Source organism: Chlorocebus sabaeus, chromosome 4, assembly GCF_047675955.1.
Source record: "Chlorocebus sabaeus isolate Y175 chromosome 4, mChlSab1.0.hap1, whole genome shotgun sequence".
NCBI classification, from domain to species: domain Eukaryota; kingdom Metazoa; phylum Chordata; class Mammalia; order Primates; family Cercopithecidae; genus Chlorocebus; species Chlorocebus sabaeus.
This window is the reverse complement of record NC_132907.1, coordinates 21770795-21795969: the sequence shown is the minus strand read 5'-3', so window position 1 is coordinate 21795969 and position 25175 is coordinate 21770795. Positions and strand designations below refer to the sequence as shown.

General features: G+C 39.3%; 1 protein-coding gene across 1 annotated transcript in view; it reads right to left on the bottom strand.

Moving 5' to 3' along the window:
• Positions 1–834: 834 nt before the first annotated feature.
• ANKRD31 (ankyrin repeat domain 31) overlaps positions 835–25175 on the bottom strand; it is a 170485-nt gene continuing 146144 nt past the window's right edge. Inside the window, exons 22-25 of the mRNA XM_007975603.3 lie at positions 18230–18370; positions 10513–10615; positions 6804–6875; positions 835–1801 (exon numbers count right to left, since the gene is read on the bottom strand). Coding sequence (XP_007973794.3) covers positions 1656–1801; positions 6804–6875; positions 10513–10615; positions 18230–18370 — 462 coding nt within the window. The 3' untranslated portion in view covers positions 835–1655. The remainder of the gene's footprint in view (positions 1802–6803; positions 6876–10512; positions 10616–18229; positions 18371–25175) is intronic.

The following is a 25175-nucleotide window of genomic DNA, read 5'->3' as shown; positions in this document are numbered from 1 at the left end:
CATTCTAGATGCCATTAAGAACATCTGTGATTCATGGGCGATCAAAATATCAACCTTAACAGGAGTTTGGAGGAAGATGATTCCAGTCCTCATGGATGATTTTGAGGGGTTTAAGACTTTAGTATAGGAAGCAACTGCAAATGTGGTGGAAATAGCGAGACAACTAGAATTAGAAGTGGAGCCTAAAAATGTGACTGAATTGTTTAAATCTCATGATCAAATTTGAATGGATAAGGAGTTGCTTCTTATGAATGAGCAAAGAAAGTGGTTTCTTGAGACAAAATCTACTCCTGGTGTGGTGATGTGAACGTTGTTAAAATGACAACAAAGGATTTAAAGTGTTCTATAAACTTAGTTGACAAAGCAGCAGCAGGGTGTAAAAGGATTGACTCCAATTTTCAAAGAAGTTTTACTGTGGGTAAAATGCTATTGAAAAGCAATGCATGCTGCAGATAAATCTTTCATGAAAGAAAAAGTCTATTGATGTGGCAAATTTCATTGTTGTCTTATTTTAAGAAATTGCCACAGCTACCTCAAACTTCAGCAACCACCACCATGATTGGGCAGTAGCCATCAACATCAATGCAAGACCCTCTACTATCAAAAAGATTACAACCTGCTGAAGGCTCAGATGCTCATATTTTTTAGCAATAAAGTATTCTCAAACTAAGGTACATACATTGATTGTTTAAAGATATGCCTTTACGCACTTAATAAACTATAGTATAGTGTAAACGTAACTTTTATAGAAACTGGGAAAAAAATCATGTGACTCACTTTAGTTGACATTCGCTTTATTGCAGTAGTCTGGAAGTAAACCTGCAATATCTCTGAGGTATGCCTGTTATGTTTATTGCAATTTTGACTTCTATACCCAAAAGAAAGAGAAGGGATAAATAAGGCCATGGAGCCAAAAGCTTATTTGGGAACCTCGGGTAATGAAAGACAAGGAAAGAGTAACTTGGCTATCAAAGAATTAAGAGAGACCCTTGAGAAAACTGAAAAATCTCTTAAATATATCTCTTTCTTTAAAAAAAAGTCTTCATGATAATGTAGCAAAAGTCAAAGGTGAAGTATGTTCTATTCTAAATGATCAGACTCCAAATCAACACTTGATTCATTCTTTGTTCCAATACTTAACCACAGCTACAATACTATCTACACTAAATTTTATGAAACTTACACCTCCTTCATAATTTTACATTTTGATTTTGAGAAAAATTTCCAAGGAAATATGAAAGATATTAGGACTTTAAGTTCTTAAGGGATTCGTTTAACCTGGGTCTTTTTAGGACCAATTATCCATGGATTACTCTTACTTGTATCCTCATTTCCTTAGGCACCAATTGTTTTTTATACAAAGGTAGAGGTGTTGATTGAAAAGTTAGTTTTAAGTTTATGTTAGTAAAAAGAAAACCAGAGAGCCAATTAATATGGTCTAGTTCAAACATGCTTTTATTTCAATGGCAAAAAAGCATTAATCTTATATAATTGTTGAACAGTTAACATACGTCTTAAGAACAGTAAGCATATATCTTAAATAGCAACTCATAAAGTGTATGTTAAAATAGGCCCACCAGATTATACAAGATGAAATATAAATGTTTGTTGACAATTGGAACAAATACCTAATAAAATATTAAGAAACCAAGGTTTTAGAGTATTAGTTCCTCACATCCCACATAAAACTTCCAATGCTGATCCATTACATGGCATGGGAGAAATTCTTGATCACTGATTAATAGTATTTCATTTATTTGTAGATAACGTGGGATGCTTTGCATTGGCTCTCTGGAAGTTCCTGTTTAAAGAAGTATCAACAAATTAAAAACTGCCCTCTGAAATTTAAGATTTAAATTTTGCTATTACAAATCCCAGAATCCAATCAAGTCTAGGTGAGAGCACACATAGCAGGTTTTCTGATCAGGACCTTTTTCCTCAACCTATTTTCTGTACTCAAGACAAAGCTATGAACCAGCATTGGCTGATCTTGGGAAAGAGGGGCCTGTTTGAAGTCTAAAACATCAGCAGAAAAAGGATGGTGGAAGTTTCTGAAGATAGTTGTACAAACTCCTCTGTGCCTCAATTTCCAATAAATGGAGAATAAAACAGTTGTATTAAGTGAGATTTTGCATGTGAAATTCTTAGCATACTGCCAGGCAAACAGCAAATAATAAATACTAGATGCTGTTATCATTTAGTACTAAAAAGAGTATTAGGCTGCAAGATTTCTAGTCCTGCCTCTGCCACAAACTTGGTGTGTGATCTCAAGCAAGTCATATGGCTTTTCCAGACTTCCATCTCTGAGATGTGAGAGGAGTGATGATGAAGAGAGTTCCTTTTGGCTCTGCCAGTCTAATGGGCCAATGGTCCTAAAACTGGTTTCTTCAAGCTCCCTGACAGTCTGAGAGATTTTTTTCTCTGAAATTGGCTATATGAGCTGTACATCATTCAGTAAGTTGAATCTTATTCCACAGATAGCAAGAATATGAGCGTGACCTCTGTATGGCCAACCCTTTCTTCATACTTGGCCACGTGCTTCTGGTAGAGTTGTTTTCAGCCTCTTGATTTGCTTAGATCTACACCAATGAGTGAACAGGTATAGATTCAGGGGTCAGAACACACCCCATTCACAGGGAAGTGACATGCAATGAGATTTTTTTTTTTTTTTTTTTGAGATGGAGTCTCACTCTGTCACCCAGGCTGGAGTGCAATGGCATGATCTCGGCTCACTGCAACCTCCGCTTCCCAGGTTCAAGCGATTCTCCTGCCTCAGCCTCCCAAGTAGTTGGAATTACAGGTGCCCACCACCACACCCAGCTGATTTTTGTATTTTTAGTAGTGACGGGGTTTTGCTATGTTGCTCAGGCTGGTCTTGAACTCCTGAACTCAGGTGATCCACCCGCCTTGGCCTCCCAAAGTGCAATGAGATTTTTATTGGGTATTTTGGCAAAGAGTCACATACAGAGTCTTTTTTTTTAGACTTGAACTTGGAAGAACGTAGCCCTGGGATGATGAGAAGAAAGGCTATTAGGATGGAGCCAAAATGAGGAAATGGAGCTGAGAAATGGAAAGCAAGAGAAACTGGTGCTTTGTCAAACATGCTCTTTGAACCCTGAATGAAACCTGAAGATCTGTTCCTGGTCTTTCATGTACATGAGTCAATAAAATTCCTTTTTGAGGGGTTTAAGCCAGTCTGATTTGGGTTTCAACTCATCACTTATAATCCAAAGAATTTAAACTTTTTTACACATGTTCCATATGTAAACATAGTAATTCCCTTATTAGGAGCTTTGTTTTATAGACTTCCTGAAACAAGGTATCTCATAGAAGTTAGGGAACATTTTTTTTCTTAGGAAAAACCCATGGAAGTAAATCTTTACATATTAATTTAAATTCTTTTCATCAAATTTAGCCTAGTTTAATCATTTAAACACTATTATTTAACACTTGTCTTTTCCTCTATAAGATGCTGTCCCCCCACTTTAGTTATGATTTGAAAAACTTAATGCATCTACCATAATTTGTTTATAATTCGTAATTTATTTCTCACTTTTCACTATTCAGGTATGTGCCAATACTTCTAGAGAATTGATACTCAGAAGCAGAATTACTGAGTTGAGGGGTCTGTAAACATTTTACATTTTAAGAGGTTCTGCAACAGTATTATGAGACTACATGTGACAATACCTGTTCTTTTCTTCCACATCTTTGCCAATACTGAATGTTATCAGTCTTTTTAAGTTTTGCCACTCTGATGGTAGAAAAATTTGTCTACTATTTTCATGGGCATCTTCCTGATTAGTATTTAGCATAAGCATCTTTCATATACTTAGCATCCATTAAAGCTTCTAGGACTAGGAAAGTGTCTATTAAAATTTTTCTCTGGGGCTGGGCATGGTGGCTCATGCCTGTAATCCCAGTACTTTGGAGATGGGTGGATCACCTGAGGTCAGGAGTTCAAGACCAACTTGGGCAATATAGCGAGACCTTGTCTCTATAAAACAAAATTTGTCTGCATTGATTTGGTCAAATGTTAATCAGAGCATGGAGCTAATTAGGTCAGGAATTTAATATCTGTATATATCAAAATTCTGTTCCAAAACTATTCCTTAGTTCACTGGGCACCTTCAGTGGAGCGTAAATGTTTCCTTAAATCTAGTGTTCCAAGTAAAATACAGTTAAAAGCTCATGTTTTGGTAACAGCTCTGAAGTATCTGTACACTTAAATATTTAACTCAGCCACTGCTTTAGAGAACCACTGCTTATAGTCCTTATTCTATAAAGACTAAAATGAAGTTTTGAGGTAACTCATGTTTATAACTTTTCAACACATTAAATATTTAAATAATATTTAATATTTAATAATATTTAATTATATTAAATATTTAATATGATTTAATATTAAAACATACATCATTATTTAGCAACACATTGAAATGACTGCTGGAAGTAGCTGCAATACTTCTTATTATCCCTTTCCACAATGTTATATGAAACTGCCAGCAAAATCAACAAGATCGTAATGCCTAATTCAAGCACAGTCTAACTGACATCTGAGAAAAACTGTTCTTTTTTTTTTTTGAGGTGGAGTCTTGGTCTTGTCACCCAGCCTGGAGTAAAATAGCGCGATCTCAACTCACTGCAACCTCCGCCTCCCAGGTTCAAGCAATGCTCTTGCCTCAGCCTCCCAAGTAGCTGGGATTACAGGCGCCCACCACCATGCCCGGCCAATTTTTTCATAGCTTTAGTGGAGACGGGGTTTCACCATGCTGGCCAGGCTGGTCTCGAACTCTTGATCTCAAGTGATCTGCCCACCTCGGCCTCCCAAAGTTCTGGGATTACAGGTATGAGCCACCATCGAACAGTCGAAAAACTGCTCTTAATAAAGCACAGCAGAGATGATTAGGGGTAGGGCAGGAATCTTTTGACACCATGGCATTGGCAGTTCCTAGACATGGTGCCAAAGGTGCAGAGCAGGGAGGCATCTAGCTGAGAGGGTACACACAAAGCCCCATCACTTTATATTTGTGCTCTCTTATAGTCTTTACTCCTTCATAGCCAGCGTGACTCCAACCACATTATCCTGTTGTGAATCCACTGTGTGAATTTCCAGTGTAAAGTTTCCTGCAACGTGCCAGATTACCCAATACAATTTACTATGTCTAAATTGACATTAACTATTATTTTATAGCTTCCTAAAAAGGACTTTTGGCAGAGACTGTTAGTTTCCTCCAGTTTTGCCTTTTTGTTTTTCTCCTCATTAACAGAATCACAGGCAATGTGTCACACAGAAAAACTATTTTTCAGCCTTCTTTGCAGTTAGGTGTGGCATATGACTAAACTCTGTCTAAAGAGATATAAATCAAAGTGTTGTGTTTGACTTCAGGGAAGGTTCCTTAAGGGGACAGACAGCTAGGAAGCCCTTTTTTTGCCTCTCTACTTTCCTTCTTTCTAATGCCTAGAATGCAGATGTGATGGCTAGAGATTCATAACTATTTTGGACCATGAGTTTACTTCAAGATGTAAACCAGTACAAAGAAAGACGGAGTAGAAAGACTTGGTGACTCTGTGGTGCTGCTGTGCCTCATCTGGAATGCTATGGATCCAGACTTCTTAATGAAAGACTAAATCTTTGTGTGTTGAAACCACTGCTATTTGGGGTTTTCTGTTGCATGCGGCCAGACCTAATCCTACATCATACAGAACTTTTGAACTCTAAGAAGTAGATGAAATATTTCTGCAAAGACCACTAGGTCTGCCTTGGGGCTTTCTCTTTGGAGGCACAGAGAGATCATGAATATTTAAGCATGCAGAGGATCATGATGTGAAAAAATACAAACTCCACAAAATACGCCAATTTTGGTATCATTTTTACTATAATAACTATATTACAAAACTTCTAATACATGAGGGCAGATGAATAGATGGCTGGAAAGATGAAGACACACAGAAAAATCCATACTTTAAGGTATTGGTATTAGGATGTCGGCATGTAAGACCTGATATGTAAATGCAGCCATCTTTATGATAATTCCTATTGTTCCATAGTGATTGTTTTAGGAACTTTTCATCTCATTTGATCCTCTTGAGATGATGCAGCCACATGTGAACTTGGGGAAAGTTCGGGAAAATCAGAGCAAGGTGGACTTGTGGGCATACAACCTTAGCATTTCTCTCCAAAAGGTAAGTCTTGCTACAAAAGTTACAGGCCTAGCCAAGTTCAGTGGCTCAAGCCTATAATCCAAGCTACATGGGAGGCTGAGATAGGAGGATCACTTGAGCCCAGGAGTTTGAGGCTGCAGTGAGCTATGATCCTGCCACTGCACTCCAGCTTGGGTGAGAAAGTAAGACTCCACCTCTTAAAAAAAAAAGCCACAGGCCTAAATAAAAGTGCTTGCATTAAAGGGAGGGCCAGACACTCTTCAAATAAGGTGAGCTTCATCTTATTTTTAATAAGAAATCATCACTATGTTGTTTACACAGAGAAGATCCATCCAAAGATGTTGTTCTGTACTACCATCCAAAGTACAGAACAACAGGCAATGAGCATTTATTGGAAAGCTATGGTGTGCCAGGCATTGAAGAATATAAGAAGTAAGATTTCATAAAAATTCTGTGAACTCAAAGATCTTCTCAGTCTATCATGAAATAAAGATGATGTAACCAGCAATTATTTATAACATGGAGTGATATGCATAAGATTTGATCATCTATTTGATCTATTTGCACAATATGTAGAATCTCAACACTTAAAAAAGTGAATGGAATTGAACATTTTCTTTTTTGTTTTTTTTTTTTACCTTGTCCAAATTTTGTTTTCTCAAACATTGATTTGCTTGGTTCCTGTACTGGGTCATCTAAACAAGCAACTTCTGAAAGTGAAACAAATCGTTAGTAATAATTTTGCTGAATTAGGGGACTGCTCTGGTCAAATCAGGATGATGGTCACCCTACCGACGGGAAATATAAATAGCTCTTTCTTGATATTTTAGGCTAGATGATTTAAAAAATAAAATAATAAGATGAAAATAGCTCTTCCTAGTTCCCCTTATTCCCCAAAAACAGTATTCTAAAAAGTATGGTCATTAAAAAGCATAAGAGAACAGATTATGTTTGTGACCTGAGGTAGGCTGACGAAAGCCATACAAAATTATTATTATTTTTTTAGACTTCTGGTCTCTACAGTGTCAGAGCCATGATTTCCATGATGATATTTTGATATGTAGAAGAGGGAGAAAGATTCTCTCCTGAGTGCTTTTCTTGTAGTAGGGTTAGAGAGTTTTGCATTGTTCTAACTTGCCAGGTCTTTGGGTTTCTGTCAGGTACCACAAAACCAGCTATAGAAGAATTCTAATTAAGGAGATTCAAACAAAACTCCGACAGCAGCCTACAGAATGCCAGCAGGGCCCTGCCTGTAGATTCTTAGGTCCAGACCAAGGTAGCAAGAAGCTGGTTGGCACACTGCTACCTCCATGGTTCTTAAATTAACATTAAAATGTTCTTTTCTTTTCTTTTTTAAGACAGAGTTTTGCTCTTGTCACCCAGGCTGGACTGCAATGGCACAATAACATAACAATTTTCTGAAATATCTAATGGAAAGAAAAATCAGGATTTGTGAAAAGAAATTAATAACAGGAAAATATTTATATTACAGGCAACAGAAGTAGCAGTTCAGAACCCATTTCTGATTTCATGCTCACTTAACAGGGAGATTGTGTGCCCTCTGAGGAAGAAGATGCCTATCTAGGGTTGGAAACGCCTGCCTAGAACTAGAAAATCTGAGGAACAGATGACCTTCGTGATAGAAGGAAAAACCTACTGCTCTGCTTCGACTCTTAGGTTCGAAACCAGAAGAAAGCATTTGCTTGGTTTTCCTTCTAGTGTGTGTTTAGGGTGGGTGGCAGGGAGGGGGCAGAGAGAGAGAGAGAAAGAGAGAGAGAGGTAGAGAGAGGTAGAGAGAGAGAGAGAGAGAGAAAGAGAGAAAGAGATGGAACGACGGGGGTGGAGAGAGAGAGAGTATAGAGTACTTTAGCAATTCCAATTCCACCCTCAGGAATCAAAGCAAAGGGGTGAATATCAAGGACTGTCAAATTATTATCTGCACGAGAGATCAAATACTATTAGTCATCCAGAGTCCATAGTCAGGCTGGCTGTGTAAGAGTCACCTTTAAAAATTCAGGTTACTGGGCCTTACCCCATGATTTGATTAGGTAGATTAGATAGGTAGTCAGGTTAGGAACCAAAGGCCATGAACTACTACAAGAACTCCCTTCAATTTCTTAAGCCCTTTAACTTCCCCAAAGTTATTAATGTTACCTGTTTTAATGTTACTAGTTATGAATGTTACCAGTTATTAATGTTGTCTGTTTCCCAAAAATGATGAAAAACACTTTTGAGGCTATCTTCAGAAAACTGTGGAGAATGCACCCTATTAATGGAGCCAGTTTTTGTGACAGAGGAGGATCCTGAGAAATTAGGGTGCAAAAGTTAGGAAATGAATGTAGTTTGAATTATTGGGGCTTGTTATAGGAAAGGAACAGTCCCAGGGAGGCCCTGGGTAGGGACTTGGTGATAGAAATCCTGCTTGTTTCTTGGCCCTGGTTAACACAGTGTCATCATTTTTTGTTTTGTACCTCCTCTCTTCTGTATTGTCCCCAAATGGTCAAAGACAGGGACACTAGGAAAAAAAAGGGGATGCTGTAGCAAAGGAGGGTAATGTAACTGTAGTTATGGCTATTTTTCAGAAATGTGTGCTGCCTTTTTCCAGATCATTTCAAAATCTGCTGCTCATTGGTTTTAGTTTTCTCAGGCTAAAGGCTGTTCCATCTGATAAAGGGTATTAGTTTACTCTAATAAGCAAAGATTTATTTTAATGCCTATTTTTAGAAAATAAATAAAACCAAATCATGTCTTCTGAAAGAAAAACAATACTCATTTTTTCCTTTTATATGACACTTAAAAATCTATCCAAAGTAAGTACAGCATAGATTCAGAGAAAGGAATTATGAGGGATGGGGTCATCTTCTTAAATTCTCCTGGAATTAACTAAGGTTAAAAATGGAGTGCTATAAAACAAACAGAAAATAACAAGTGTTGCAGAGATGCAGAAAAACTGGAACCCTTGTACATTGCTGTTGGGAATGTAAAATGATTCAGCTGCTACAGAAGACAGTTTCGCTGTGCTTCCTATATAGAATTACTATATAATAAATGATGAATATCCCTAGTCCAAAACATTTGGGACCAGAAGTATTTTGGATTTTAGATTTTTTCAAATTTTGGTATATTTGCATATACATGAAATATCTTGGGGATTGGCCCGAGTCTAAACATGAAATTCATTTATGTTTCATATACACCTATACACAAATCCTGAAGGTAATTTGATCCAATATTTTTAATAATTTTGTACATGGAACAAAGTTTTGACTGTGACTTGTCATATGAGGTCAGGTGTGGAATTTTCCACTTGTAGTAGCATGTCAGCACTGAAAAAATTTCAGACTCAGATTTCAGATTTTGGATTTTTGAATTAAGGATGCTCAACTTGTATAATAATTACACTCCTAAGCACACACCTAAAAGAACTGAAACCAGGTGCCCAAACAAATATACATATGTCTATTCATAGCAGCACTATCTCTAATAGCTAAAAAGGGGAAAGCAGGCCAGGCATGGTGGCTCACACCTGTAATCCCAGCAGTTTGGGAGGCTGAGGTGGGCAGATCACCTAAGGTCATGAGTTCAAGACCAGCCTGGCTAATATGGTGAAACCCCGTTTCTACTAAAAGTACAAAAAATTAGCCAGGCGTGGTAGCACGCGCCTATAATCCCAGCTACTCGGGAGGCTAAAGCAGGAGAATCACTTGAACCCAGGAGGCAGAGGTTGCAGTGAGCCGAGATCATGCCATTGCAATCCAGCTTGGGCAACAAGAGCAAAGCTCCGTCTCAAAAAAAAAAAAAAAAAAAAAAAAAAGCCTGGGGGTGGGGGAAGCACCCAAATGCCCATCAAAGGATGAGTGGACAAATTATGGTATATCCATATAATGGAATATTATTCAGCCACAAAAAGGAATGAAGTATGGATACATGCTATGATGTAGATGATCCTCAAAAACATTATATTAAGTGAAAGAAGTCAGACAAAAAAGGTCACATATAATGATTTCATTTATATGACATATTCAGAATAAGCAAATTCATACAGACAGAAAGCAGATTGGTTGTTTCCAGAAATCAGGAGGAGTAGAGAATGGGAAACAACTGCTGAGTGGGTACAGGGTTTCTTTTTGGGGTGATAAAAGTGTTTTAGAATTATATAGAGGTGGGTGGTTGCATGACATTGTGAATTTACTAAATGCCACTGAACTGTTCACCTTGGAATAGTCAATTATAATAATTGTTAGTTTCACATCAATGAGAAAAAAGACAAAATAAAATGAGTGCTTTTCCAGTAGGTTTTGGTGTTTTTATCCCACAACGAGGAAATGAGTGTCAGTCTGTACATACCTGGAAGACAAGGTTGATATTGCTGAGGTACTGAGTTTGGTTCTGGAAGTATGGGTGCATCCTCAGAAACATACTTTAAAAGCTCCTTCCCAAGATATGTAACCTGCACATAATTAAGCACAAAATTTACAAATCATACATTCTGTAAGAAGGCAATACACTTATGTCCTGAACATTGTAATTTTTATAAGGTTTTGGCTGTTGTATGTTGTGGATTAGCAAGCTTTAGTCCATGGTCAAATCCAACCTGCAACCTTCTTTTCTATAAATAATGTTTTATTGGAATACAGTGATGCTCATTCATTTACTTAACATCTATGGCTGCTTTCATGCTATAACATAATTGACACAGACCACATGTCCATGAAGCCCAAAATATTTACTATGTGGCCTTTTACAGAAAAAATGCATTGACCCTTGTTGTGTGATATTAATTCACTCACCTATTCACTTATTCAACAACTATTAATCCAGCACCTGCTACTTTATAACTTTAAAATTTTAATGTTACATTAATAAAATTAAGCCATAAAAGTAATGGTATTTTTCAAGAAATCAGATATTTAACTGATTAAATTAATAACATTTCAGGTCTAGATATCCACTTTTTTTGGTGGTTTGTGAACTCAGATATATCGTTATCAGTGCAAAAGGTCAGAGCTTAGAAATATCTACACACAAATAGGCAGGGCTGAGGCAGAAATGGTAAATTCTGCCAGAAATGTTCTGGGCCCAAGGGTCTTTGGGTTCTTTACTCTTAGCATTAGGATAATCTATTAATATACCTCCAGATGTTGGTTGACTGTGGGCAAAGCATCAAGATTCAACTTGAACATCCCTTCCTCCAGGATGCCTCCCTATAACTTCTAGATTCAAGTAATGATCCTCCTCTAGGTTCCCAAAACTTCTTTACTCATATTTCTGTCATGGTACTTACCTCATATAAATGAAATTATGTTTTAATACATCTGTTTCTATTAAACCATAAGCTCCTTGAGGACAGGGTCTGTATCATATTCATTTGAATACTCTCAGCAGTTCACAGAGTGCCAGACGATACTGGATAAAAGACTCTGAAGTCCCGACTCTTTTTCTTTTCTTTTAATTTTTTTGTTTGTTTGTTTTTGAGAGAGTCTCACTCTGTCACCCAGGCTGGAGTACACTGGCGTGATCTCGGCTCACTGCAACCTCCACCTCCTGAGTTCAAGCAATTCTTATGCCTCAGTCTCCCATGCCTCAGCCTCCCATGCCTTAGCCTCCCTAGGAGCTAGAATTACAGGTGTGTGCCACCATGCCTGGCTAATGTTTGTATTTTTAGTAGATACAGGGTTTTGCCATGTTGGCCAGGGTGGTCTCGAACTCCTGACCTCAAATGATCCACCTGTCTCAGCCTCCCAAAGTGCTGGGATTACAGGTGTGAGCCACCGTGCCTGGCTGTGAAGTCCCAACTCTTAAGAAAGATTCTCAAATTCCCTAAGCCTCAATTTGTATTTGTAAAAAAAGTGTCTCCAGCTTATTAAATTGTTGTGAGGATTAAAAGTGATAATGCAAGAAAAGCATCTGGCATACTGTGTAGTACATTCCGAGTACTCAATAAATGTTAAATTGAACAGAGTGAGAAAGGTCTAGGGCATCTTAAAGGTACAGATACCCTTTGGGCTCAATCCTATGGCCAAACAAAGCCTGGCAATGAAAATGGAACAGACCAGCCTACTCAATGTGTCAATCCCTTTTCACTTGCCATAGAAAGTGGAGGAGAGGCCCCTGAATGCCATTTGTCAGTTCTCCAAACAACCAGTTATTGGAAATAATAGATTTTGTATGTGTTACACCCTGACAATGTCCAACACATCTCATGAATCCATCAAAGTGCAGGCTCAGTATGTTCTCACCTATATCTCAGACTTTAAAAATATTATTAGTTAGTGCTGGGCAATATAAGATGACTTACACATTCCACTGCAGGTAATTCAGATAAAGAATACAGTTTTAAGAATATCCACCGAGTTAAAAACCTATTTTCCATTAGGAGTGATTTATTGAACAGGTTAATGAATAGATCTCAAAATGAACAGACACTAGATCACTTCTAGAAAATGTGCATTTCATATTAGTGTTGTGAAAAACCTCCAGTTGGCTAAAGCATAAAGGCAGTCATTACATCTGTGTATGACTCAAACTCTGAATCCTGAACTACATTTCTCTGGATTCAAATCTAGCTCATATGCCTACTCTGACAGAGGCATGGTAGGAAGAGCTGGAGGCTAAGTTCTTAGGCTCTTGAACAACATAGCCTCCAGTGATCTCAGCAACTTCACTGTCCAAACCTATTTTGATGAAGGGCAGCTGACAGGATGCCAGATGAGAACATGTAAGAATGATGGAGCTTAGTGTAAGGCATGTTTGGTGAGGATATCTGTAGGTTGTTGTGCTGGGCCATTGATGCTTTCCCTGAAGCTCTTACAACACTCCATTATTCCTTAGAAATTAGTCTATGCTGAGACTGGATTAAGAAAATACGGCACATACACACCATGGAATACTATGCAGCCATAAAAAGGATGAGTTCATGTTCTTTGTAGGGACATTGATGAAGCTGGAAACCATCATTCTGAGCAAACTATCACAAGGACAGAAAACCAAATACCGCATGTTCTCACTCATAGGTGGGAATTGAACAATAAGAACACTTGGACACAGGAAGGGCAACATCACACGCTGGGGCCTGTCGTGGGGTGGGGAGGAGAGTGGGGGAGAGATAGCATTAGGAGATATACCTAATGTAAATGACGAGTTAATGGGTGCCGCACACCATCATGGCACATGTATACATATGTAACAAACCTGCACGTCGTGCACATGTACCCTAGAACCTAAAGTGTAATAACAACAAAAAGAGGAAATTATGCTGATTCTCCAATATCATACTAGGGAAAAGTAGGGAGTGTAGAATGTCTGTGTGTGTGTGTGTGCGTGTGTGCATGTTTGAGGAAAATAGATGACTCAGCCAGCCAGTATTCTGGAAATGTAGTTAATGAGCCAAGTGAAATTATTAATCAACTTTATTTTGGTAAGGTCTTTGGGATAAATAAAGTGCAGTATTGTCATTATTAATTGCCATAGTAAATATTTCTCTACATCATATGTAGTAATATGCATCAAAAAAGAATGAAACATAACCTGCCTTTGCATATACTTCCCTTCTGGGACTCCATTTTATTTGAAAATAGCAGCCCATTTTCATATGTCTTCAGAAAAACCATTTGTTGGTGTTGACTAATAGAAATCTGTTCATGGATGGCCAGGCATGGTGACTCACACCTGTAACCCCAGCACTTTGGGAGGCCGAGGTTAGGGGATCGCCTGAGGTCAGGAATTTGAGACCAGCCTGGTCAACGTGGTGAAACCCCATCTCTACTAAAAATACAAAAATTAGCTGGGCGTGGTGGTAGTCCCAGCTACTTGTGAGGCTGAGGCAGGAGAATCACTTGAACCTGGGAGGCAGAGGCTATAGTGATCCGAAATCGGGCCACTGCACCCCAGCCTGGGCAACAGAGCGAGACTCTGGCTCAAAAAGAAAAAGAAAAAAAAAGAAAGAAAAGAAATCTGTTCATGGATGATCAAATAACTACTTTTATTCCATTGCAAGTTTTAAGAAGTCAATCTTACAAAGTTTCACTGCTCCAAAAGGAGTAGAACGAGGAAAGAATAATTGCTTTTCACCTCAGGGTGGAAAAAGAGCAAATAAAACAATTAAAAAAACTGTAGGTTTTCTTTTAAATTCATTGTAACACAAAATACATTGTGACTAAGAAAATAAAATAAAAATATTTCTCAAATAAAATATTTCTTTAGGAATTCAGAATATAAGACAGAAAGTAGTTTCAAAGTGCAAAAACTGCCTTGGAAGAGCTGTTTCTATGGAAATGATGCAGGTAAAGCTCACCTTCATGGTACCAACCTCCCCATTCCAGACTCTTTTTTCACACTCCCAACACTCTATGTAGCTAGAGGCAAGAGAAGGCCCTTCACATTATTTACATTTTCAGGATTCAAAACTCCTGGATATTTGTATTTTAAAAGAGGTCCACATATCTAACCACCTCCTTCTTTTTCTTTGTGTTCTAAAATGTAGCTGAGTAGAAGCTAGGTTCATAGGAGGTTTGGGACACACTGAGAGTATGAGTAATTGACAGAATGAGGCTGTCTGTTGAGATGAACAATTTCCATCAGTTTCTATACTCCCACCCCAACCTTTTCACATCTTGATATTCTTAATCATGATGGTGAGAGGAATTTTTCTTTTTTTTTTTTTTTTTTTTTTTTTTTTTTTTTTTTTTTTTTTTTTTTTTGAGACGGAGTCTCGCTCTGTCGCCCAAGCTGGAGTGCAATGGCCGGATCTCAGCTCACTGCAAGCTCCGCCTCCCGGGTTTACGCCATTCTCCTGCCTCAGCCTCCCGAGTAGCTGGGATTACAGGCGCCCGCCACCTCGCCCGGCTAGTTTTTTTTTTGTATATATTTAGTAGAGACGGGGTTTCACCGGGTTAGCCAGGATGGTCTCGATCTCCTGACCTCGTGATCCGCCCGTCTCGGCCTCCCAAAGTGCTGGGATTACAGGCTTGAGCCACCGCGCCCGGCCAGGAATTTTTCTTAAAAAGTATGTGTGTGTGGCGGAAGGTGGGAGGTGAGGGGAACCACAGAAAAAAGTGATCACTAAATCCAAAGGAGTGGAAAGGGTGGAAATAAGCGTGGAAATTCAGGGAGGCATCTGGATGGGAAGTATGTTTGCAGAAGAGATCTGTCTAATGTTCCTTGAAGCACTGCCTAAAATAGCAGCCTACTTTTTATCTGCAGTAATTCACTGTTGAGTATTTACAAAAATAAACCATCATTTCCATTCATACGATTCTTATGATTTTCATCCTGCAACTGTATCACAGAAAGGCATTTTTCCTGTGGAAGTAGGCAACAGTTGCTGCACATGACTAAGGCTTTGCATACATTCATAAAGGTGGCTAGATTGTACTGTGTGCTCTTTTGAGTTCAGAGCAACCTGTTTCTAATGAAAGGAATGTGTGCCTCTCTTGTGCCATTATAAATACAGAAAAGAATGTATAGGGAATCAGAAAAACAGGTTCTAGTTCTGGTTCTGCCTGGCCTCGAGACCAAATCAGGTCATTTAACCTCCCAAATCTTTGTTTTCACATCCATGAACAGAAATAATAGTTGATCTTCCTGCCTCATAAAGTTGTATAAAACTGCTTTATAAATCAAACAGTGCTATTCAAGCTCCACAATCGCTATGTTGGAAGGGTCTTTAGATATCACCTAGCACTACTTATTTCATGCATAAGAAAGCTGAAGTTCAGAAAGGTGAAATGGCTTGACCTAGATTAATCATTCTTACTGAGGTTGCACATTAGAATTGCCTGGAATGCTTTTTCAAATATTGCCACTTGGTCTCTACATAGATATTAGATCAGAAGCTATGGGCTTGGAGTCTACTAGGCACTAGAGGTTTCTAAAGGCCCTCAAGTGATTCCAATGTGATTGAAAACCATTGCCCAGATAATATAACTTATAAAGAGTGGAACCAGGAACTAGCTTGGTCTGCTGCCTCCCACCCACAAATTACTCTGCCACACCAGAATGTTATCCAACAGCTGGGAGGCTGCAGAAAAGAAGTCAGTGATGCCCTCTCTGAGTAAGCATCAGGATTTCCTTGGCAAAGCTGTTCAGCAACTGGGTTGGAAGTTTGAGTCATCTCTGCACCTACTGGCTCTGTCGCTCTGTCAGATGCAGGGCAATATCTTGTTTTCTGGCATTCCTTGCCTGACCATCACCCACTCCTGGTCCCATACCCCACCACCACTCTCAGAACTAGTCAGTAGAAATGTTCACATTTACCCATGTAGCAAAAAGCTCCTTTCATCAAGAAGTGACTGAATTCAGGAGTTACTCCAAGATAAGAAGAGGCAGAGGTTTATGTGGTAAATTTTAAAAGACTTTAAAAGAGCCTTTTAAATACTGTAAAGAAAATCACTAGGGTAATGTTTCTCAGCTTGGGGTATTTACTAGAAGTACATCAGTGCCCATAGTAATTTTTAAAACTCTATTTTCATTTTTTTGATAATCTAAAGAAATTAAGCCTGTTTAGATATCTGTAGGAATATGTTATATCTGAGAATTGCCCTACTTTTAGTGCCCACACTCGCATGTGGCTTCACTATCACATAGGTGCTAAACAGTATGACTCTAATTGACATGGCTATGAGAAAATACTAGAGGCAATGAGATATAAATGAGGCATTAGTACAGAGTAAGCGCCAAATGATGTCACAGCCAGCTATTCAAAGGCAGGAAATAACAGTAGTTCTAAGAGAGAAACACAGTGGGCAAATGGAATCATCACCAGGCACACTGCAGCACAGGCATGTTGAGCTCAAAAGAACCTAAGCTACAGCATTCAGTATGCTGTCTGTCCTATGAGCAAAGATTCAGTTTCAGAAAAACAGTATAATCTATCATAAGTTTAAGAAATCTTGTAACAAAACGGGATTTTCATGGACAAGATGTTAATTACTAACATTTAGATACGAATTAAGAATCCATGGAAAGGATTGGGCAAAGGGGCTAAGATGAACTGAAAGCAGATGGCCTGGTGACTCCAGGAGTGGGAAATAAAAACAAACTTTGGGAAAATAAAAAGTCAGACAGACCATATAGCAGATAGAATCCAGAATGTGCTGACGTAAGTGAAGGAACTGAAACAGTGCCAGATGCACTTGCCAACAAGATCTAGGAGACCAGAATGCAGAGTTGGGCACAGAGTCTGGGACACAGAATATAGACTTTGAGGGCACAAAAGGGACTGGGAGGGAGAGTGGGTAGACCTGGGTTAAACAAAAAAGAGGAGAGAAAGCTGTGCTTCCTATTACTGGTAAACTGAGGTTTACTGTAATGGTTAGTAGAGGTTGAGTGTATCTTCTAGTCTTTGAAACACTCATGGCAGATGTCTGAAGATTCAGACTTTCCTGAAGAATCATTTTAAGACTGTTCCTGAAGTGGTGCCATGGACATCTGGAGGTGGATGAACACTAGACCTCAAGAATATCAGTCATTACTGGGCTTATAACTCAGAAGCCAGAACTGAGAGGGAGCCTACTAAGTCTAGGAGGTCTAAATGAAAGTAATTCATTTTGAAGGGCTAGCAATTCATGAATAAGGACATGTTCAAACATAAAAATACATGATAATTTCTGTGGGTCTTAGGCCTCTTGCCCATTTCTTTTGTATTTAGGAGATTTTGCTTTACTTCATTAGAATAATAACATATATTAACTAAGTTACCAATATACCAGTGGTTCCAAATTTTCCATACAGAATTACAAAGACCTGAAATCCCTTGGGAGATCAAATGGGAAGATTAAAGGCATTAACGTTCTGAGACTAGATAAGGAGTAAGAAAGGGAAGGTGCAGTCAGCTATGCAACCATGCCCATGGTGAATTCTGGCAAATAGGACTTGTGGGAGAAAGTGATGTGTTTATTCTGTGACATGCATGTAGCATGATATGCATGTAACATATACACAATGAACACATGAAAACAAAACTAGCTTGGAGATCTTTCAGATTTCCTTAAAAATACTTTCAACATAAAAATATGTACTTTTCCATTTGAATGTGAAGTTAAAGATAAACTTAAGAATGACCCACCTTACTCCAAGCATAATTCCAGGTCACATAACTGTTGCCTCCCAGAAGATCCTTGAGCCAGGTGACTGGGTTTTTATAAATCTGACCACTTTCTACCTTAATTTTACCATTCAATAAAATGCTGGCTTTGTGGGTAGTCTCCTGAAGTGAAAAATAAAAAAAAATTAGGGTCAAAAATAGCTGAAATATGTGAACTTTTGCTTCTGGCCATGACAAAGTAACAGGGACCAGATATACCCTAACACCTGATTTTTTAATTTTTGTATACAAATTTAATGTATCTAGATATAGTCATAAGGGCATGCAGCAAATCATGAACCATCTAGTCAACAAAATCTACAAAAATTGGATTAAAAAGGTGAGAGTCTATGGTATTTGAACCAAGACTGCATCTTCCCTCCCCACTCTCAGCTCTGTGAAGTGGAAACTCCACTCTAGATTGCTGTAGTCAAGACTACAGGGCTCCCTGTTACAGGGCTGTCTTCCTGGGAGGGGCATAACTTCAGCATTGCTCATCCTGCCCCTAGCCACTGTTGCTAACACTAAGTTGCCAGCAACTATAGCCAAAGGGTGGAGGCTCCCTTCTCCTGCCTAGCTGTGAGTGTTGAGACAGAGGCTCCACCTTTGGCATGGCACCACTGAGAATGCTGGGATCCCGATCACCCTTGCTTTGGCTTGTAAGGTGGTGGTTTCACATTGGGAGAGGCAAACTGAAAAGACATGAAGCTACTGCCTCCCCTCTACCAAATGCTCAGCTCCTAAAGCAAGGGTATCACTTGAAAAATCACCTTTGCCCCCACCCTCAGCTCCAGGGCCATGGCTCAGGGATTCTGCCTGAGAAGAGAAGTAGGCCTTAAAATAGATAGCTCCTAATCTCCTCCCGAAGGAATTAACTTCATTTGCAACAGAGCATGAAGAAGGCCCAGTGTGTGATGTTCCCCACCCTGTGTTCAAGTGTTCTCATTGTTCAATTTCCACCTATGAGTGAGAAAACGCGGTGTTTGGTTTTCTGTCCTTGCGACAGTTTGCTCAGAATGATGGTTTCCAGCTTCATCCATGTCCCTACAAAGGACACAAACTCATCCTTTTTATGGCTGCATCATATTCCATGGTGTATATGTGCCACATTTTCTTAATCCAGTCTATCATTGATGGACATTTGGGTTGGTTCCAAATCTTTACTATTGTGAATAGTGCCACAGTAAACATATGTGTGCATGTGTCTATATAGCAGCATGATTTATAATCCTTTGGGTATATATCCAGTAATGGGATGGCTGGGTCAAATGGTATTTCTAGTTCTAGATCCTTGAGGAATCACCACACTGCCTTCCACAATGGTTGAACTAGTTTACAGTCCCACCAACAGTGTAAAAGTGTTCCTATTTCTCCACATCCTGTCCAACACCTGTTGTTTCCTGACTTTTTAATGATTGTCATTCTAACTGGTGTGAGATGGTATCTCATTGTGGTTTTGATTTGCATTTCTCTCATGGCCAGTGATGATGAGCATTTTTTCATGTGTCTGCTGGCTGCATAAATATCTTCTTTTGAGAAGTGTCTGTTTGTATCCTTTGCCCACTTTTTGATGCAGTTGTTTGATTTTTTCTTGTAAATTTAAGTTCTTTGTAGATTCTGGATATTAGCCCTTTGTCAGATGGATAGATGGTAAAAATTTTCTCCCATTCTGTAGGTTGCCTGTTCACTCTGATGGTAGTTTCTTTTGTTGTGCAGAAGCTCTTTAGTTTAATTAGATCCCATTTGTCAATTTTGGTTTTTGTTGCCATTGCTTTTGGTGTTTTGGTCATGAAGTCTTTGCCCATGCCTATGTCCTGAATGGTATCGCCTAGGTTTTCTTCTAGGGTTTTTATGGTTTTAGGTCTGACATTTAAGTCTTTAATCCATCTTGAATTAATTTTTGTATAAGGTGTAAGGAGGGGATTCAGTTTCAGCCTTCTACATATGGCTACCCAGTTTTCCCAGCACCACTTATTAAATAGGGAATCATTTCCCCATTTCTTGTTTTTGTCAAGTTTGTCAAAGATCAAATCGGTGTAGATGTGTGGTATTATTTATGAGGGCTCTGTTCTGTTCCATTGGTCTATATCTCTGTTTTGGTACCAGTACCATGCTGTTTTGGTTACTGTAGCCTTGTAGTATCCTTTGAAGTCAGGTAGCGTGATGCATCCAACTTTGTTCTTTTGGCTTAGGATTGTTTTGGTAATGCGGGTTCTTTTTCGGTTCCATATGAACTTTAAAGTAGTTTTTTCCAATTCTGTGAAGAAAGTCATTGGTAGCTTGATGGGGATGGCATTGAATCTATAAATTACCTTGGGCAGTATGGCCATTTTCACGATATTGATTCTTCCTATCATTGAGCATAGAGTGTTCTTCCATTTGTTTGTGTCCTCTTTTATTTCATTGAGCAGTGGTTTGTAGTTCTCCTTAAAGAGGAGGTCCTTCACATCCCTTGTAAGTTGGATTTCTAGGTATTTTATTCTCTTTGAAGCAATTGTGAATGGGAGTTCACTCATGATTTGGCTCTCTGTTTGTCTGTTATTGGTGTATGGGAATTCTTGTGATTTTTGCACATTGATTTTGTATCCTGAGACTTTGCTGAATTTGCTTAACAGCTTAAGGCGGCTTTGGGGTGAGACGATGGGGTTTTCTAAATATACAATCATGTCATCTGAAAACAGGGACAATTGGACTTCCTCTTTTCCTGATTGAATTCCCTTTATTTCTTTCTCCTGCCTGATTGCCCTGGCCAGAACTTCCAACACTATGTTGAATAGGAGTGGTGAGAGAGGACATCCCTATCTTGTGCCAGTTTTCAAAGAGAATGCTTCCAGTTTTTGCCCATTCAGTATGATATTGGCTGTGGGTTTGTCATAAATAGCTCTTAATATTTTCAGATATGTCCTATCAGTACCTAGTTTATTGAGAGTTTTTAGCAAGAAGCACTCTTGAATTTTGTCAAAGGCCTTTTCTGCATCTATTGAGATAATCATGTGGTTTTTGTCTTTGGTTCTGTTTTTATGATGGATTACTTTTATTGATTTGCATATGTTGAACCAGACTTGCACCCCAGGGATGAAGCCAACTTGATCATGGTGGATAAGCTTTTTGATCTGCTGCTGGATTCGGTTTGCCAGTATTTTATTGAGGATTTTTACATCGATGTTCATCAGGGATATTGGTCTAAACTTCTCTTTTTTTTGTTGTGTCTCTACCAGGCTTTAGTATCAGGATGATGCTGGCCTCATAAAATGAGTTAGGGAGGATTCCCTCTTTTTCTATTGATTGGAATAGTTCCAGAAGGAATGGTACCAGCTCCTCCTTGTACCGCTGGTAGAATTAGCCTGTGAATCCATCTGGTCCTGGACTTTTTTTGGTTGGTAGGCCATTAATTATTGCTTCAATTTCAGAGCCTGTTATTGGTCTATTCAGAGATTCAACTTCTTCCTGGTTTAGTCTTGGGAGGGTGTATGTGTCCAGGAATTTATCCATTTCTTCTAGATTTTCTAGTTTATTTGCACAGAGGTATTTATAGTATTCTCTGATTGTAGTTTGTATTTCTGTGGGATCAGTGGTGATATCCCCTTTATCATTTTTTATTGTGCCTATTGGGTTCTTCTCTCTTTTCTTCTTTACTAGTCTTGCTAGTGGTCTATTAATTTTGTTGATCTTTTCAAAAAATCAGCTCCTGGATTCATTGATTTTTTGAAGTTTTTTTTGTGTCTCTAACTCCTTCAGTTCTGCTCTGATCTTAGTTATTTCTTGCCTTCTGCTAGCTTTTGAATGTGTTTGCTCTTGCTTCTCTAGTTCTTTTAATTGTGATGTTAGGGTGTCAATTTTAGATCTTTCCTGCTTTCTCTTGTGGGCATTTAGTGCTATAAATTTCCCTCTACATACTGCTTTAAATGTGTCCCAGAGATTCTGGTATGTTGTGTCTTTGTTCTCATTGGTTTCAAAGAACATCTTTATTTCTGCCTTCATTTTGTTATGTACCCAGTAGTCATTCAGGAGCAGGTTGTTCAGTTTCCATGTAGTTGAGCAGTTTTTAGTGAGTTTCTTAATCCTGAGTTCTACTTTGATTGCACTGTAGTCTGACAGACAGTTTGCTATAATATCTGTTCTTCTACATTTGCTGAGGAGTGCTTTTCTTCCAACTATGTGGTCAATTTTGGAATAAGTGCGATGTGGTGCTGAGAAGAATGTATATTCTGTTGATTTGGGGTGGACAGTTCTGTAGATGTGTATTAGGTCCGCTTGGTGCAGAGCTGAGTTCAATTCTTGGATATCCTTGTTAACCCTCTGTCTTGTTGATCTGTCTAATGTTGACAGTGGGGTGTTAAAGCCTCTCATTATTATTGTGTGGGAGTCTAAGTCTCTTTGTAGGTCTCTGAGGACTTGCTTTATGAATCTGGGTGTTCTCGTATTGGGTGCATATATATTTAGGATAGTTAGCTCTTCTTGTTGAATTGATCCTTTACCATTATGTAATGGCCTTCTTTGTCTCTTTTGGTCTTTGTCGGTTTAAAGTCTGTTTTATCAGAGACTAGGATTGCAACCCCTGCTTTTTTCTGTTTTCCATTTGCTTGGTAGATCTTACTCCATCCCTTTATTTTGAGCCTATGTGTGTCTCTGCCCGTGAGATGGGTCTCCTGAATACAGCACACTGTTGGGTCTTGACTCTTTTTCCAACTTGGCAGTCTGTGTCTTTTAACTGGAGCAGTTAGCCCATTTTCATTTAAGGTTAATATTATTATGTGTTAATTTGATCCTGTCATTATGATGTTAGCTGGTTATTTTGCTCGTTAGTTGATGCGGTTTCTTCTTAGCATTGATGGTCTTTACAATTTGACATGTTTTTGCAGTGGCTGGTACCAGTTGTTCCTTTCCATGTTTAGTGATTCCTTCAGGAGCTCTTGTAAGGCAGTCCTGGTGGTGACAAAATCTCTCAGCATTTGCTTGTCTTTTAAGGATTTTATTTCTCCTTCACTTGTGAAACTTAGTTTGGCTGGATATGAAATTCTGGGCTGAAAATTCTTTAAGAATGTTGAATATTGGCCCCCACTCTCTTCTGGCTTGTAGAGTTTCTGCCAAGAGATCTGCTGTTAGTTTGATGGGCTTCCCTTTGTGAGTAACTTGACCTTTCTCTCTGGCTGCCCTTAACATTATTTCCTTCATTTCAACTTTGGTGAATATGACAATTATGTGACTTGGAGTTGCTCTTCTTGAGGAGTATCTTTATGGCGTTCTCTGTATTTCCTGAATTTGAATGTTGGCCTGCCTTGCTAGGTTGGGGAAGTTCTCCTGGATAATATCCTGAAGAGTGTTTTCCAATTTGGTTCCATTCTCCCTGCCACTTTCAGGTACACTGATCAGACGTAGATTTGGTCTTTTCACATAGTCCCATATTTCTTGGAGGCTTTGTTTGTTTCTTTTTACTCTTTTTTCTCTAAACTTCTCCTCGTGTTTCATTTCATTCATTTGATCTTCAATCACTGATACCCTTTCTTCCACTTGATTAAATTGGCTACTGAAGTTTGTGCATGCGTCATGTAGTTCTCGTGCCATGGTTTTCAGCTCCATCAGGTCATTTAAGGTCTTCTTTATGCTGTTTATTCTAGTTAGCCATTCGTCTAATTTTCTTTCAAGGTTTTTAGCTTCTTTGCGATGGGTTTAAACATCCTCCTTTAGCTCAGAGTTTGTTATTACTGATCATTTGAAGCCTTCTCTCCACCCCTCAAAGTCATTCTCCATCCAGCTTTGTTCTGTTTCTGGCGAGGAGCTGCGTTCCTTTGGAGGAGAAGAGGCACTCTGATATTTAGAATTTTCAGCTTTTCTGCTCTGGTTTCTCCCCATCTTTGTCATTTTATCTACCTTTGATTTTTGATGATGGTGACGTACAGATGGAGTTTTGGTGTGGATGTCCTTTCTGTTTGTTAGTTTTCCTTCTAACAGTCAGGACCCTCAGCTGCAGGTCTGTTGGAGTTTGCTGGAGGTCCACTCCAGACCCTGTTTGCCTGGGTATCACCGGCAGAGGCTGCAGAACAGCAAATATTGCAGAACAGCAAATGTTGCTGCCTGATTCTTCCTCTGGAAGCTTCGTCTTAGAGGGGCACCCGGGTGTATGAGGTGTCAGTCGGCCCCTACTGGGAGGTACCTCCCAGTTAGGCTACTCGGTGTTCAGGGATCCACTTGAAGAGGCAGTCTGTCCATTCTCAGATCTCAAACTCCATGCGGGGAGAACCACTAATCTCTTCAAAGCTGTCAGACGGACGTTTAAGTCTGCAGAAGTTTCTGCTTCCTTTTGTTCAGCTATGTCCTGCCCCCAGAGGTGGAGTCTACGGAGGCAGGCAGGCCTCCTTGGGATGTGGTGGGCTCCACCCAGTTTGAGCTTCCTGGCCACTTTGTTTACCTGCTCAAGCCTCAGCAATGGCGGACGCCCCTCCCCCAGCCTTGCTGTCACCTTACAGTTCGATCTCAGACTGCTATGCTAGCAGTGAGTGAGGCTCTGTGAGCGTGGGACCCTCCGAGCCAGGCGTGGGATATAATCTCCTAGTGTGTCATTTGCTAAGACCATGGGAAGAGTGCAGTATTAGGGTGGGAGTGTCCCGATTTTCCAGGTACCATCTGTCATAGCTTCCCTTGGCTAGGAAAGGGAATTCCCCGACCCCTTGTACTTCCGTGGTGAGGCAATGCCCCGCCCTGCTTTGACTCATGCTCCATGGGCTGCACCCACTCTCCGACAAGCCCCAGTGAGATGAACCCAGTACCTCAGTTCGAAATGCAGAAATCACCCGTCTTCTGAGTTGCTCACGCTAGGAGCTGTAGACTAGAGCTGTTCCTATTTGGCCATCTTGGAACCTCTGATCCTTTAATCCATCTTGAGTTAATTTTTGTATAAGGTGTAAGGAAGGGGTCCAGTTTCAATTTT